Source organism: Microtus ochrogaster, chromosome 16, assembly GCF_000317375.1.
Source record: "Microtus ochrogaster isolate Prairie Vole_2 chromosome 16, MicOch1.0, whole genome shotgun sequence".
NCBI classification, from domain to species: Eukaryota; Metazoa; Chordata; class Mammalia; order Rodentia; family Cricetidae; genus Microtus; species Microtus ochrogaster.
The window spans coordinates 1155876-1171728 of record NC_022018.1 but is presented as its reverse complement, the minus strand read 5'-3'; the positions used below and the strand labels follow the sequence as shown (position 1 = coordinate 1171728).

At 42.3% G+C, this 15853-nt stretch overlaps 1 protein-coding gene across 2 annotated transcripts in view; it reads right to left on the bottom strand.

Moving 5' to 3' along the window:
- The window catches only part of Pter (phosphotriesterase related), a 63394-nt gene that overhangs the window by 24829 nt on the left and 22712 nt on the right, over positions 1-15853 (bottom strand). For both annotated transcript variants that reach the window (XM_005354627.1, XM_013348955.1), the window contains exon 2: positions 1078-1535. In XM_005354627.1, the coding sequence (XP_005354684.1) occupies positions 1078-1509 (432 nt within the window). In that variant the 5' untranslated portion in view covers positions 1510-1535. The remainder of the gene's footprint in view (positions 1-1077; positions 1536-15853) is intronic.

The following is a 15853-nucleotide window of genomic DNA, read 5'->3' as shown; positions in this document are numbered from 1 at the left end:
CACACACACACACACACACACACACACACACACACACACACACACCAACATTCTTTTAGTTAAGTTTGGGTAATGAATCAAACATTTTTGACTAATTTGCAAATTCAACTAGTTATTCTAAGTGTCTTACTGAGACTATTGAGAAACTCATAGCTTAAACACTCTGTAGGGACAAGAAGAGAAAGGCTGTTTAGCCTGAGAAGAGGCGTCCTTATTTTAATCTGGATACAACAGCTATGGATGCCATTGAATCTGTCAACTCTATCAAGTTCTTTAATACTCTCCTTTATTCCCATAATGTGTACGTACATTACTTGGTTCCTATGTCCAGTAGCATTTAGGCATTTAAGTCATTAGCTTAGTCTTCAACTATCATAAATGTAGACATTTAAAAGCTTATTGGAACATAATGCACATGAAAATTTAAATTAAACCATTTTAAATATCAATAGGTGTTTCACCAAGAGTCTACCTGACATTCTGTACAGGCTATGGAAAATATGCAGGATATATTCTGTATGTAAACACATATAAACTGACACGTGTTTCACAAGAGAACACACACATGTACAACAGAGCCTTGCAAGCTTAGCTTCCTTCTATTCTGCCCATTCTTACTTAATATTATAAACAAGAGAACAGACCTTCTCCCACCCCTCCCGGCTTGTAATAAGAGAAGAAGCTGTATTTGCAAACGTACCAAGCCTATGCCTGCCAAGTCTCACCCTACTGTGAATTTTCATTGCTGGTTATTATAAAACCTGAGGGGAAAGCCAAAGCTGCACGATGAAGCTTATGGAAAAATGAGGTTTACAAGCAGACTGAGGGGAACTGCTGAGCTCTGATAGAATTTGTACAAACCAAGCATTAACTCATCAAAGCTGCCAATGACCAGTGTGTCGAGAGCCCCTTCCTCAACATTTGAAAGACACGGAATCTCACCAATTTGGGTCCTAGTCGGTAGCTGTCTTTGTGAGCTAAATACAGTCACATATCCAGTTCCTTCTGAGCCAATGGCATTTCCAGGGTTCAGACTGTCCTGAATTTACACAAAACGTCGTAAGTAGTACTGTTTACCTGCTCCACTGACATGGCCCTGGTTGTTGCAGAGAGAGTTGCATCAACGTAGAACCCAGCTCCTGCTATGATGTGGACTCCAGTTTGCTCAGCTAGCCACTTCAGTGTCAGCACATCCCTGCCGAGCCCAGTGGTTGTGTTCTCCACCAAGGCCCCTCCTCCCTTAGCCTTGAAATACAACAGTTCTTCCTTTATGGCTTCTGTCTCTTGATTCAGCTGGAGGTTCTCTTGATGGGAATAAGGATTTTTCTGAATCCAAAATAAATTTTTCAGCATGATAGGCTCCTTGGAGGTAGCTTCATGGCATGGAGGAGGTGGGCAGTAAAAATTGTCGAAGGTCATTGTTAAATGCTCATGGGTCAAGGTGCGGCCCAGTTTGCTTGGTTCTACCAGGCCCAACACGGTTTGCACTTTCCCACTTAGGGAAGACATTCCTGACAGTGGCACAAGGATTTGCTCTAAAAAGGAAATAGGAAAAGCGAATTAGAACATTTAACACAAACATGCAATCTGTCTGTGAGGGGAGGGCTATGAAAGTGACAGTCTGGAGGATCAATGACAGTAGAGAAAAGACCTCATTTATCATCTGCCCCAAGGGGGAATGGCTGGATTAGATGTATGTCCCCAGTGCTTCCGCCAGGTCTCCTCCGATAGAGCAATTCCAACTTTATTTACTGGAGAAATTTCTTGATATCCAGTTCATATTTATATTTTACTATTTTTTGTCCCAGTTATAGCTATGCTTCTTGGATACATCAACAAAAACCATTCTCCTTCATAATCGATAACTTTCATTAAATTGAGCTATATATTAATATTAATATTATGTCATCACTTTTAACTTGGATGAAATATACAGGGGCCTCTACTCATGGTGCTACCCATTTGTTACCATACTGGATGGACTACTGTTGACGACCTGCCGTGTGCCAGAAGCATGACATCAAATCCCTAACCCGCATGGCTTCATTGGGGATGACCCCAAAATAAGTCGGGGAGGGAGAAATACGTAACTGCCTTTTTAAAAAAATATTAAAAGTAAGAATAAACAAACCATTTCACTTTCAAGAGTTTATTGTCTAGTGCACATAGAAAGTAACCCTTCAAAATACTTAAAAGCAAAACTTCATTGTTATAACGAAAGTGACTAAAAGGTTATCTGTGATGGTTAGAAGCTAAATGTCAGCTTGACCCAACCTAGAATCACTTGGAAAGAGAGTCTCAAGGAGGAACTGTCTACACTGGCTTAGTCTGTGTGTTTGTCTGTAGGGAATTTTCTTAATTACGTCCATTGACAAAGGAAGAGCCAGCCCATCATGAGTGGCAACATTCACTCCCCAGGCAGGGGAATCCTGAATCATAATAAAGTGGAGAAATTGAGGCAGGCACAAGCAAGCAACAAATATGTATGTGTTCATTTCTTTCTTTCTTTTTTTTTTTTTTTTTTTTTTTTTTTTTTGCTTTTTCGAGACAGGGTTTCTCTGTGGTTTTGGAGCCTGTCCTGGAACTAGCTCTGTAGACCAGGCTGGTCTCGAACTCACAGAGATCCGCCTGCCTCTGCCTCCCGAGTGCTGGGATTAACGGCGTGTGCCACCACTGCCCGGCTGTGTTCATTTCTTTCTGTGCTTGATCAGGTGTAATGTGACAACGGTCTCAGTGCCCACCCCTGTGACTTCTCTGCAGTGATGGCCTGTCACCTGGAACCAGAGCTAAAGGAAGCTTTTGTTCCCCTAAGCTGCTGTGTGCCGAGGTCACAGCAACAGACATGAAGCTAGAACAGAACAGAAACAGAAATCAGCTGCCGTCGCTGAAAGAGCAAAAACAACTTTGTCCCCAACGTACTTTCCTTTCGGACACAGATGAAGTATTCGCCCAAGTTGCTCTCAGTGACAGCAAGAACTCCAATTTCAGCACTTCTGTGTTCTGTGTACATCCCTAACGGAAGGAACTGGATGAAGAGGAAGAAGGCACTGAAATTGGTGAATAGTGACCCCACAGCTGACGGCAGGAGCAATGCCGCACTGCCTAAAGTGAAGCTCCAATCAGAGGATGGGCCAGCCATGCTCACCGGACTCGAAGAAACAGGCTGAAAACTGAGAACAGACTAGCTTTTAAAGCTTTCAAAGTGTTTCAACAGACATTCTAAAATTATCCCCCACCCCCGCCATATCTTTGGCAGCCTTCTCTGTATGTGTGGGGGTAGAACACAAGTTTGAGCCCGTGGAGGTCAGAAGTCAAACTCAAGTGTCATTCCTCTGAAGCCATGCTCCATGTTTATAAAGACAGAGCCTCTCCCTGGCCTGGAGCTCACATAAGAACTAGATAGTAAACTCCAGGGATCCTCCTATGACAAAGCCTGACTATAAGATCACTAAGGCCTACTAACACACCTGGATACTTCAGGTGGGCTCTAGAGATTGAACTTGGGTCTTCATGTCTACAAGGAAAGGACTTTATCCACTGAAGCATCTTCTAGATCCATCCTATGATTATCTGGGAGTCTTGCTGCTCATAAGTAAATCAGAGACTCCGCATTGCACAGGAATCAAGTCAGATGCTACAGGAGATGAGACAGGATACTACACACGAAACACCAGGACAAGGGGCATGCAGTCTGTGGTCAGCAAAGAGTCGAGTTATTTTGCACATTGACTAGATAAATTCTTTCTGCAGAAGAAAGGGTATGGATCTGTTGTGGGGACAGAGCTGGGTGGGAGCAGCTGGGGGAGGGGAAACCACAATCAGAATATACTTTATGATATGAAAAAACGTATTTTCAATAAAAGAAGAAAACTTTAAAAATATAATGGGTACAGGGCAGACACTGAAGATAAAGTCAGAGGTCAGAGGGAAAGGTTTACAAATAATGGGTCAGTTTTTATCTAGGCACCTCAGTGACCTTGAAACACGGCAGATGAACTTAATCATTTGGGAAAGTTTGCTGACAGCCATAAGTGACTAATTTATACTTTTCACAGGGAACTTCAGGGCTGTGACCAATGTGACTGATAAGTTTTGTCTGACAGTGTTCTTGTGCAAGCCATGCTTCCAACATTAGATTGCACACACGGAGGCCATGAGGAACGCGTGGTATCTGCTCAGAGATTCACTATTCGATGGCCAGTCTCCACACAGGCAGTGTTTTTCATTGGTGATCTCACTGTTCTGAAGAGAGGTGCATGGAAAGTGGTTTGACTATAGACTGGAAGTTACTGTTCAAAGCCTTATTCTTTGCTACTAAAAATAAACAGTACGTAGTTACTCCTTTGGTTGATGAGATCACAGAACCATTAATAATACATTCAGTCCTCCATATGGGTTCATTTTCTGGGTCCTTCCTTCTGGCTGACAGCATTACAGATAGTTTGGGAACGTCACAGAGAGGGCAGAAATTAGGCTAAGCTGATAAAACACTACCACGTCTACTAGAAAAGGACCAAATTCCACGCTTAATTGATGCGTCTTTGAAAGAGCAACTTGGTATGCTTCAAGTTTACAAGCTGTGAGTCTTTGTAAAAAAAAAAGAATGACTTAAGAAATGTCATCCCCTCTGGGAAACTCCTCTAATGCTCTCAAACAGAGCTGGCTGTTCTTCTGTGATCACATACAATGGAACGCACTCGCCGAGGATAGGAAAAGATTAAGGAACAAAAAGGAGGCAGCAGTGCTTTAAGCAGGGATGCGGCTTTGAATGGAGCAAGGCACAGACTAGGAATTCATGGTTCCAGTGTGACCAAGCCCCTTTTCGCCTGTGTTCTGTCTGGATGTCACTTCCAGCACACAGGCAGAGGGCTCTCGGGGTCTTTCATCATAAGGATGAGCACTCGGCACTCGTAGAAGCAGGAATGGCAGATAAAGGCTGATAGTGGCAGTGCACATCTGTGCAGAGGGGAATGCCCGCCCACACCAAAGGAGGCTTCGAGCATTTTCCAGAGCTTCCCACAGGAAGTTCAGTATCACACACACCTGCACTGCAAACGGATAGCTGCATCTATAAACGCATTTGACAACAGCTTTGTTCCACATCATCTGTGAGATCTGAATATTTGCGAAAGGCTAGTCTGCAAGGGTGAACCAATGGCCTATGAGACTTCATACCACTCTTCACCTTGACAGGATCTGGAATCATGGAAGGGTCGAGGTCCAGGCATGCAGCTAAAGCATTACCTAGATTAGGTTAGCTGAGGTGAGAAGCCCAAGCCCAGATGCGAGCAGCCACATACCATGGGCCGGGCTAGCACACCGGACAGAGGAAAGCTAGCTGGACACCACCATTCATCTTTATCTCCTTGGCTGGGGATGCACAGCCCAGGTGCTTCTGCCTTGATGAATGGTGTCACTCTAACCCCAAATAAGTCCTTCATTCCTCAGATCACTTTCAACATGTCCTTGGTCTGAGCAACAAGACAAGTAACTAATACAGAACCCGTTCAACCATTCTAATACTTTGTTTTTGTTTTCTGAGACCAGGTCTCACTCTGTAGCTTACATAAGCCTGAACTCATGATGGTCTTCCTGCCTCAGATGCCTACATCCTGGAAATACAGGTGTGAGCCACCATGTCTGTCAACTCATCTAGTCTCGCTGGCTGGGCATTGAATAAAAAGAGAACACCGAGCAAAAAAATGAACACAAGAAGAAAGTAAGAGAATGGAACAAAACTGCCATACCACAGCTGAAACCAGAGACAGTACATGGAATTTAATTTCTTAGAAATATATGCATACACTACCTTTTATAAGATATTATAAAAATTTACTTCATGACCAACAATCTGGTGGGGAGGAAGAAGTCTGGACATAACTTTGGTTTCCATTCAGTTTCACTGGAATTTTGACGATTATTTTGATCTGGCCACTATGATTAAGCATATTCTGTTTACCTAAGTTGAATATCATTTTCAGTTACTCTAATAGTCAATGACTCTAATTGGACTTCAATGCACAGAGGATATTGGCAAGTCACACACCTGGGTGTGTCTGTGAGGACGTTTCAGAGCCAATTAGATCAGAAGGGTTTTGACCCAGTGAACAGATTAAACCCTGAAGGGTTCATAAATGACAGCATTTGGGGGAGTTGGTAGAGGTGGGGCCAACATGGAAGAAACAGGTTACTGCCTATATGTTCTTCAAGGCCATAGCTTATCCTGTCCCCATAACTGGACCTGTGTGCTTCCTGGCCACAATAAGACAAACAGCCTCCTCTGGCAGGCTTTTCCCTCAGCCATGATGGTCAGCACTCCCTTGGAGCCAATGTGGATTGAGCTCCCTGAAATAGTGAGTCACAGCTAATGCTCTCCTTTGTCCTTTTGGGTGATTTATGCCTTAGTTTGCCACATTGGTGAGAAAAGTCATGAGCACTGGTAATCTCACACTTCAGAGGAGAAAGGACAGCCAGAAGTCTAGAAACTTCGTACAGACAAGTGGGAACTCTTAAACACAATCCTCTGCATGCCGTAGGCATCATACCTTGCCCTTTTTTACACTGGTGTGCCGGCCCGAGAGCTGACTGAAGCCACTAGTACTCCAACTGAGATATAATGGTCAAATTGGCAAACTGACTTTTTTACAGAGATGATTTAAAACTTCCTGTCCCGAGTTCCCCCACAACAGTGAAAGGTCTAGTGCCTTTTATAAACCCCTTTGCTGCATTTCCCTCATTTTTCTCCATGAATAAACCCTTACTGATGAGGCAGAAGAGATGGAACCAAGGCCATGTCCCTGAAGAGACCTGTACGTATTGCTATAATGCTGAAAGAAAAAAAAAATCAGACGGTGGCTGGGTCTGAAGTGACACCAGTTGAGATGGCAAAAAAGCAGAAGAGCAGATGGGACTTTCTAACTGGACTTGCTGGGACTAAAAAAATACCCTGCAAATAAATGGCCCAAATATATCAACACTTCTATTTTTTATGTGTTACATCACAGTACAGCAGTACTCTATAAACACTGCACTTAAAGCTGACATTTGATTTGTGATAAAAATATTTTAACAGCTATATAATATTTTTTAAAGCTTGTTTGAATACTTCCGTCATTTAAAGGTTCAGATCTGTGACACAGCCTCTCCCAAACAGCGCGGATCAGGCTGTTGTATAATGACGACCCCAGGACATCTTGCACATAACCCCTGCCTTTTCTCTAGCCCATGTAGTGATGCTCGAATAAGGAGAGATGGAGCAGGGCATGGAGACACGAGCCTGCTATCTCAGCTACTCAGGAGGCTGAGGCAAGAGGATCCTAAGTTCAAGGCCTGTCTGGACTGCAGCGTGAGTTCGAGGCCAGCTTGTTTAGTGAGACTCTGTCTCAAACTAACAATCAAAAAGGGCTAGAGAGGTAGCTCAATGGTAGGGCCCTTACTTAACATGCAGAAGAATGGGGCTTGGGTATCACGTTCAGTATGGGAGGTGGGAGGCGGGGAAGGGAAAGAGATGCTATCAGACATTCAAGGATGTAAGTGGAAGTCAGTACATTCTTCAGCCTATGAGACACATGAAACAAAATGGTTCAGAGACAAAAGGACAGCGCATATGTAATAACTGGGCAAAAATGATTTCACTCACGAGCTCATCTTTTGGCAACCTTTAGACTTAAAAAGTTGACAAACAATGTAGAAATATTTGAAAGCTGGAACCATATCAGGGTGCATGGCTGAGGATGTGGCTTGGGGCCTAATTGACCCTAGGTTCATCAAAGTAGGCCGCTGGGCCAACTCTTCCTATCACAGTCTGTGCAGACTCTGGTAACTGCCTTGTCTTTGTTAGTCGCTGCTTAGGGAAACAACTAAAGCCATGCTCTTATTATGAAGAAGACAAAATGAAAAGGGGAGAGGTGGGGTGGGGAGGGCAATAGAAGAGGAGAGGAGGAAAGGGGGGAAAAGTGGTGTCTTTACTTAATTCAAAACGAAGTGTAATGTGCACCAGTGACATCCTAGAGTCTGGGGAGATGGAACGGTCCATACCGCCTAGCAGTCTCAACTTACGGCCTTCCTTCAGAAGCAGGCCCCACCATGGATGCTGGGAGGACACTGGGGAAATGCTTGGATTTCAATACTAACCACAGTCCTGTAAGCAAAACATGCACCAGTCACCAGACAGGCCAGTTACACCTTTATTTACATCACGGAGCATATTTCATACTGGGAGCTGCACACAGAAGGCCATAAGGCCCTTGCTGTGCTTCCCTAATGTGTGTGCACACCCGTGCACGTGCATGCGCGCGCACTATACACACACAAAAAAGGAAAGAAAAAAAAATCTCTGCATTAAATTTAGCCCTCAGATTTTTATATATAGAGGTGCCTTCTGCAGCAAGAGGTTGTTGCCCAGAAGTTGAAATAATCTGAATAAATATTAAAGCCAGTTCTGACCTGTATTCAGTCAATGGAGAACTAAAGTGTTTATATTTAATTCCTGGAAACCACAAATTAGTATCTGAAATGTGTTAATATCTCTCTCTCTCTCTCTCTCTCTCTCTCCCTTCTTCCTCCCTTGCTTTCTTTTTTGCTCTTCTTTCTTTTGTTTTCCAAGACAGAATCCTAGTACCCCAGGCTTGCCTGAAACCTGAAACTCATTATGAATCCTAGGCTGCTCCTGAACTCATGGGTATCTTCCTGTCTCAGTGTCCTGAGTGCTAGGATCACAGAAATTATCCATCACGCCCAGCATCTTCCCACAATTTTACTGAGAAATCTATCCTTGAAGGGCGCAAATGAAGCTGGAAGAAGAGCAGGTCTCAGAGTCTGCATTCTCGGCTGTTCCACTAAGTAATGGTATCACTTTAGGTTAGCGGTGTGACCAATCTGAATCTGTTTTTCTAACTGTAAAATGAAGTGTTGAAAAGATGGATTCCCAATGCAGTTCAAGTTTCAGTTTATTCATTAAGGGGAAATACCTTAAAATATATGTATTTACACACACACACACACACACACACACACACACACACACACACACACACAGTAGGAAGATGGGTTCAGGTTCAGGCCCTTCAACATTTAAGAGAACACCAGGAGAATGTGTTCCAGGGCCCGGCTCTGATGTTTCTTCTCTGAGGAACAGATGAGCTTCTGATGAGCTATTTTCCTCACTTGAAAACCCCAACATTCCCCTGAACTACCACAAAGCTCAAAAGGGAACGACAAGGAAGAGAATACCCCAAAGCACTGTCCAGATTATAAAGCACCGTCTAAATGTTTGGAATTATTACAAACTTCGAATTATTTCCCAAATATTTGCTTAGTACCGACAGCCAAATGAACCTGAACTTGTTCTTTTTAAAAACTAACAATAGGGGGTTGAAGTTTATGAATCAAAGCGAGGCTCTAATTTGCTTATAAATGAATCCCTGCACTTGAGACCCGGGATTGTTAAAAGTAGATTGACTACTGCGATTGACATCAGAGCTCATTAGGTTTTTGGAAATGCCCACCAAGCGATTAAAGCCGCGGGAGGTCCTCATTAGCCACTGGGAACTGCTACTAGCAACGCCGCTTAAAATGAATGGACGTAATACAGTGTGTTAGTCTTCACAGATGGCCTTTAGTGAGCATGCCTTTCGACGTCATCACTCCTGTGCGGTCCCCAGGCCCCCTGAACCAGAGCTCACCTGCCACCCACTGCAACCAAAACAATGTGGCGAAGTGATGGACCAATGGGATGGCAATCTGAGACAAAATCTTCCGAAGCAGCCGCTCCCTTTGGGCTTTGGGGACCCGAGCTCCAATGTAAGTAGTCTATGCTTGTATGGAAAGGAGCGGTCCTGAGAGTATGTGGAAAGAGGAGGCTCCCAGCCATGCAGTCCCTGTGAACTCAGCCCTGTGGAGGTACCAGGAAGCTGCATGGCCACCTTCAATGTTTTTGTTCCGCAGAGATTCCAAAGGACTGCAAGCTCAGCTCCACGTGACTCAGTAGGGCACGGTACACCTAGAGAGTTGTGGGAGATTATAAAGCGGCTATTGTTTGAAGCCTCTGGTTTAAGGTATCACTGTGGACTGAACTTTGCATTTTTCCCCAGGCTCTATCGATAAAATGGAATCCTCGTCACTAGCGGTGGCGGCGGTACGAAATTGGGAGCTTTGGAGAAACTGTGAGATCATGGAAGCAGAGCCCTCTGCAATGAGACCAGTTGATTTCCGAGCTTCGTTGCCCCGTTACTATGTAGAGACAGAACAAGATGACAGGCCTTTTATGACCACAAAGAAGATAAAAACCCGCAAGGACTGTTTTATACTTTAGGCTTCTAGTTCTATGAAGTCGCATGTGAGACTGCATGTCTGTCGTATAATACAGAAAGTCTGTGATACTTTGTTCCTGTACACCACACAGTTGGAGACAAGCAGTATATCATTCTGCAAGAGATAACATATGTAAAGGGCAATGTTGAATGAGTAAATTTTAAAAAGGTTTAATCAAGCTACATATGCAGAATTCCAGCTCTGGGGAGACTGAGGACAACCTGGGTTGCACAGCAAAAGCTTGTTGCAAAACCGAAGCAAATCAACAAAAGAGTTTAAAAATATTTCAAATCAGAAGAATAAAAATGTTATTCAAATTAAGTCATAATTATAAATTTTTCCTACTAATAAAGAAGATTAGTTGAATGCTGGATGTGAAAAAGAGGTGGGGTATCTTTTCTGATAAGTATTTGTGATATTCAATTCTTATGCCATCCCATTGATGGAAAAGGTTAGCTTCGTACAGTTTTGCTTGTGTTGTATCAATTTTAAATATTTCAAATTACATTAAAAATAAAAATGGGGGACTGCAAACATATTTCAGCAATTAAGACCACTTTATTCTTGCAGAGAGCCTGGGTTTAGTTCTTAGCACCTGTATGATGCTCATGACCATCTGTAACTCTACTTCCAGGAGATTTGGTGCCCTCTTCTGACCTTCTTGGGCACCAGCTACACGTGTGCCACACATACATCCATGCAACAAAACACTCACATACATAAAATATTTTTAAAATTAAAAAACCATAAAATAAGACATCAATGCAGTGCCATATAAGAATTTGAGAGATATGTCCATTATATACTGTCTAAATCAGTTTAGTATCTAAATCAGTAACACTTTCTAATTTCTTTGTGGTGAAAATGTCAAGATCCTTTTTTCAAGTTCTTAAAACACATATTAGATTTCGCTGTCTCAATCACACTGTTATGTAATGGCACCCACAGCTTCTGGATCTCATCTCATTGTGGCCTAGACTTCAGTATCAGCGTGTTTCCCATCTCTCTCCTCCCCTATTGTCTCCCGAGTCTACGGTGACCACCCTTCTAATCTCAACTTCCACGAGATCAATTCCTTTATATCCTATATACAAGTGAGCTCTAGTGGTGTTTGTCTTTGCTCTTGGCTTTAACATAATGATTCCACCTCTGTTGACACAAAGGACAGGGATTGGCTCCTTTCGATGCCTGGCTAGTCCTCTGATTCTTCTGGGCTTGCATGTGTGAGTTTCACTGAATGTCCACATACACCTGTGTACTTAGGACTTTCCTTCACCCATTGATCACTTAGGTTGTTTCTGTATCTCATTTATTACAAATAGCACTGCCATAAAGATGGGGTGCTGAGATGGCTCTGACATCTTGACTTAACTTCCATTCAATATGTGCCCAATGGTAAGATGGATGCTCATTCTAGTCTTGAGTCTACTTGTGTGTTTTCCATTATGGCCGACTAATTTCTCTTTCACCAACAGTAAACAAGTGCCGCCTTTCCTCCCCATCCTTGTCAGCTCTTGTTCTGTCTTTTTGATAATAGGTATTCTCATTGGAGAGAGGTAGTACTTTATTATAATGCACTTGCATTTCCCTGATGATTAGTAATTAGGAGACATTTTTCATGTATCTATTAGCAACTTGCACATCACGTTTTGAGAAGCACCAGTTGAGTTCTAGCACACACTTTCAATCAAATCTTTTCCATGTTCAGTTTCTTATAATTATGGGCATCAACCCCTATCAGACACACAGTTTTCAAATATGTTCTCCTTTTTGGAAATCTTTCTCTTCCTTATGCTGATAAGTTTTCTTTGCTATGAAAATGATGTGATCCCACTCGTAAATGTTTGCGTTTGTTCTGTGCTTTTGGAATGTAATAAAAAAATGTCCTCCCATTTCAGTATCCTGAAGAATTTCCCTGTATTTTCTAATTTCAGGCCTTACATTTCCAGGTGCTCTTTGAATGAGGGGAGAGAGGGATCCACTCTGACTCCTCTACATGGGCATCTGGTTCTCACAGCACCGTTTACAGAAGACTTTCCTTTCCCCAGTACACACTCTCAGCAGCCTTGAGGAAAGAGCAGCTGCTCTCAGAGTGGTCTGTTTGTCTGCTGTATGCAAGTACATGCCACTGTAATTACTGTGGTTTTGTACTGTATGAAACCAAGTAGTGTAATGCCTCCTGCTTTGTCCTTTTTGTTCAGGACTGTTTTGGTAATTGGTGTTTTTTTAGAGATGCCTTTTTTTAAGATCCATGTCTATTTTGAAAGGGGTTGCACTGACTGGACAATTTTGAATAGTATGAACATATAAAAATACTGTTATAGGTTTTAACATGCTATATTACAAACAACTTTCAAGGAGGGGTACAACACTATGTAAATCCCCCTCTTTATTTCAAATAGCTGTCCCAATGTTCCATTGACAGATAAGGACATTTATTTGGGATTGTCGCCACCAGATAAGACTCCAAAACATGACAGGAGGAAAGGCTATGCCATTTCAGTTTGCTGTGAACATTTCTAAAGATACAGATCACTGAGAAGGCTCAGCAAGGAAAGCCACTTGCTGCCAATCCCCATGGCCCCCAGCTGATCCCTGGGGCTCCTGACGTAGGAGATAGCAGATTTCTAAACGCTGTCCTCTGAACTCCACGTATGTGTTATGATGCATGTGTGTACACACAAAGAAATAAAACGTACTGTGTGACGTACAAAGTTGTTTAAAAGTCTGTCATTGTAAGACCCTAACTTACATCAGCAGCAGCAGCGCCAAATGACCGCCAGTGGTTTCCATGGTAGAATCTCGCTCCACTCATCAGGGAAAAGCTGTATATTGGAAATGGTAACTTAGTCCTGGCAGAAGTGCTGACACTGCAGGGTTCCTTCAAAAAAGTCCCCTTGGGTGATAGTCACAACAAATCTGCCGTTTCATTGAGTAGTTTATGAAGATAAACACCACCAAAACGAAGGCAGAAATGCCACAGTCCCGCTTTCTGAATGTCTCAGAAGTGAAAGCTCCTCAGCTTCAAAAAAAAAAAAAAAAAAAAAAAAAGCACTTCGGCAATATTACTAAATCGCAGTCCGAAATGTGTTATTCTGATGTTGGGAATCTGTTTTAAGGAGATGTCTAGGCATATGCAAAACATTGACATACAAAGATTTCATTCTGTCATTATCTAGAACTGCACCAAGGTCTTGGGAGCAGAGGAGATGAAGTAGTGGTTAAGTGCACTAGTGATTCTTGCAGAAGACCCTGCTCTGTTCCCAGCTTCAGCCTATGGAGACTCACAACTGCTTGTAACTTCTAAGCCTCTTCTTATCTCTCTAGGCACTGTGTGAACATTAGATACATAGTCAGGCACACATACACATTAAATAAATGTATTTTTTAAAAGCAACAAAAATACCTTAGAAGACAATGGTGATATATACTATGGAGCTTTATATAATCAGTGAAAAAATTTTCAAACAATATTTTCCGTGTGTGTGTGTGTGTGTTTTGGTGTGGTATGTGCATGGGTATGCATGTGTGTGGCATGAGTGTGTGAGTGCACGCTCGTGTAATGTATGTGCATGTACATGTATAGGCTCAAGGACAATAGTCATTCTCTATTACTCTTCTACCTTATTTCCCAAGACAAGGTCTCCCAGTCAGACCCAGAGCTCACAGATATAGCTAGTCTCACTAACTAACTTGCTCCATCTTTTTTTTTTCCGAGACTAGAATTAAAAAGTGGGCCACCATGCCTACCCAGCATTTACACAGGACTTAGGGATCTGAACGCTGAGCCTCACTACTTACTACCGTCAGCAGTGTCATCGCTGAGACATCTCCTCAGTCCACATTTTCAAAGAATACTTAATCACTTAGAAAGATGATCGTACTGCAATATGAAAAGGCAAAACAAACGGTACTAAGTATGATAAATGCATGCCCAGTATATGCATCTGCATGAGAACTTAAAACTAGACATACTGAAATACTGTGTTGATTGTAGGCTGGTAAAATAAACAAAGATAGTTCATATTTTTCTCAAAACAACAAAATTTTCCCTAGCTTTTTATGTTTATCTTTTATATTTATAACCAGTAAAAGAAAATAAAACGGGAAAAGATCAACACCTGTACTAAAATCACATGTTAAAATCAAACAGTTTAACCGCCAACATAAACCAAAGGCCGACAGTGATAAATGATCCCAAGAGCCATTCTTGCCTGATGTTCTGTATTGTCTCTTATGCAATATTTCACACCAAATCTAGACCTTTCCAGTGGCTGTGGGTCAGTCTGATTAAACTCAAGTGGTTTCACTGAGTATTCCAAGGTCAGCAGACTGACCTTGACATGAAAGTCCGAGACTCAGGGTGGAAATTCTGGAGCTTGATCACAAATCTGGAAAATATCCAGGGCTGTGAGAATTCTTTTTCTTTTAAAGGACAAATGATAAAAAATAGTTTTAACGTGTTTATCACACACTTTAATCAATTTCTGACTCTAATACAGACCACCATCACTTTTCTGAATCTATTTTTTAATTTCCACATTATTTTTTTTCTTATATCACAATCAATTCAATCAGAAGCCAAGATTCTACTTGAACACACTTCTGTGTGAGCCTAACAGTAGAAATGGGGGCTGTCAAGGAGACATTTTTGAACAAAATTATTAGAAAAGATCAAGTGTAAATGAAAAAGAGAAACCAGGCAAGAGAAATCTCAAGTCAAGACAAGGACCACAGAGAGCACCTTACCTAAGGATGGGGAATCCTTGGTAGATCAGCAGAAAAACAAAAAGGATGACAAAGGGACAGTTGTTGGAAAGTTGATAAAGATATATTTATCATCTATTATGTGCTATGCAGACAGAGAACGGGAGATTTGATGAAATGCAAGAGGGGCTTCTACCCTCAAGCAGATGCCAAGAGACAATAGCAGTGACTCTTCTCCATTTTCTCTGCCATGTTTACAGAGTTCCTTCCAAGAGTCAAGCACCCTTACGAGCCCATTACTTCTCTTCTCTTTAATTAACTATTGCTAATGCTTCTGGATTGGTGTGACAAGAGGAAACGGAGGCCAAAGAAATTTAAGAAATTTGCTAAAGGGCTGGCCAGATGAATTAGGGCCTATTTTGAAGAATGGCGGTATTAATTCTGAAGAGTAGTCCACGGAAGGTTTGCTCATAGTTAACCAGAGGTTAGCCAATGGTGAACACCATAGCAGCCTTATCAAATGATCACTTCATGTCAAATGCAGCCCTTAGTACTTAGGTGGACATCAGATTTAGTCCCCACACAGTTTACATGTCTACATCCTCTCTGATACCACGCCTATGAATGCAAAGGTAACTGGTTTTAATTCATCCTTTCCTCCTAATCTTGCCGTAGGAAATCTATCCCAGTGGGAGCCAGCATCACGTCACATTAGGCATGGACTAAGGTGAGAGCTTTTGATGGCTCTCCCATCTTTGCAACCCATCTCGTCAAACTTTCTGGAACGCAAACACAAACCATTCTCTGCTTGCTTTGAGTTGTGTTGGTGAAGGGT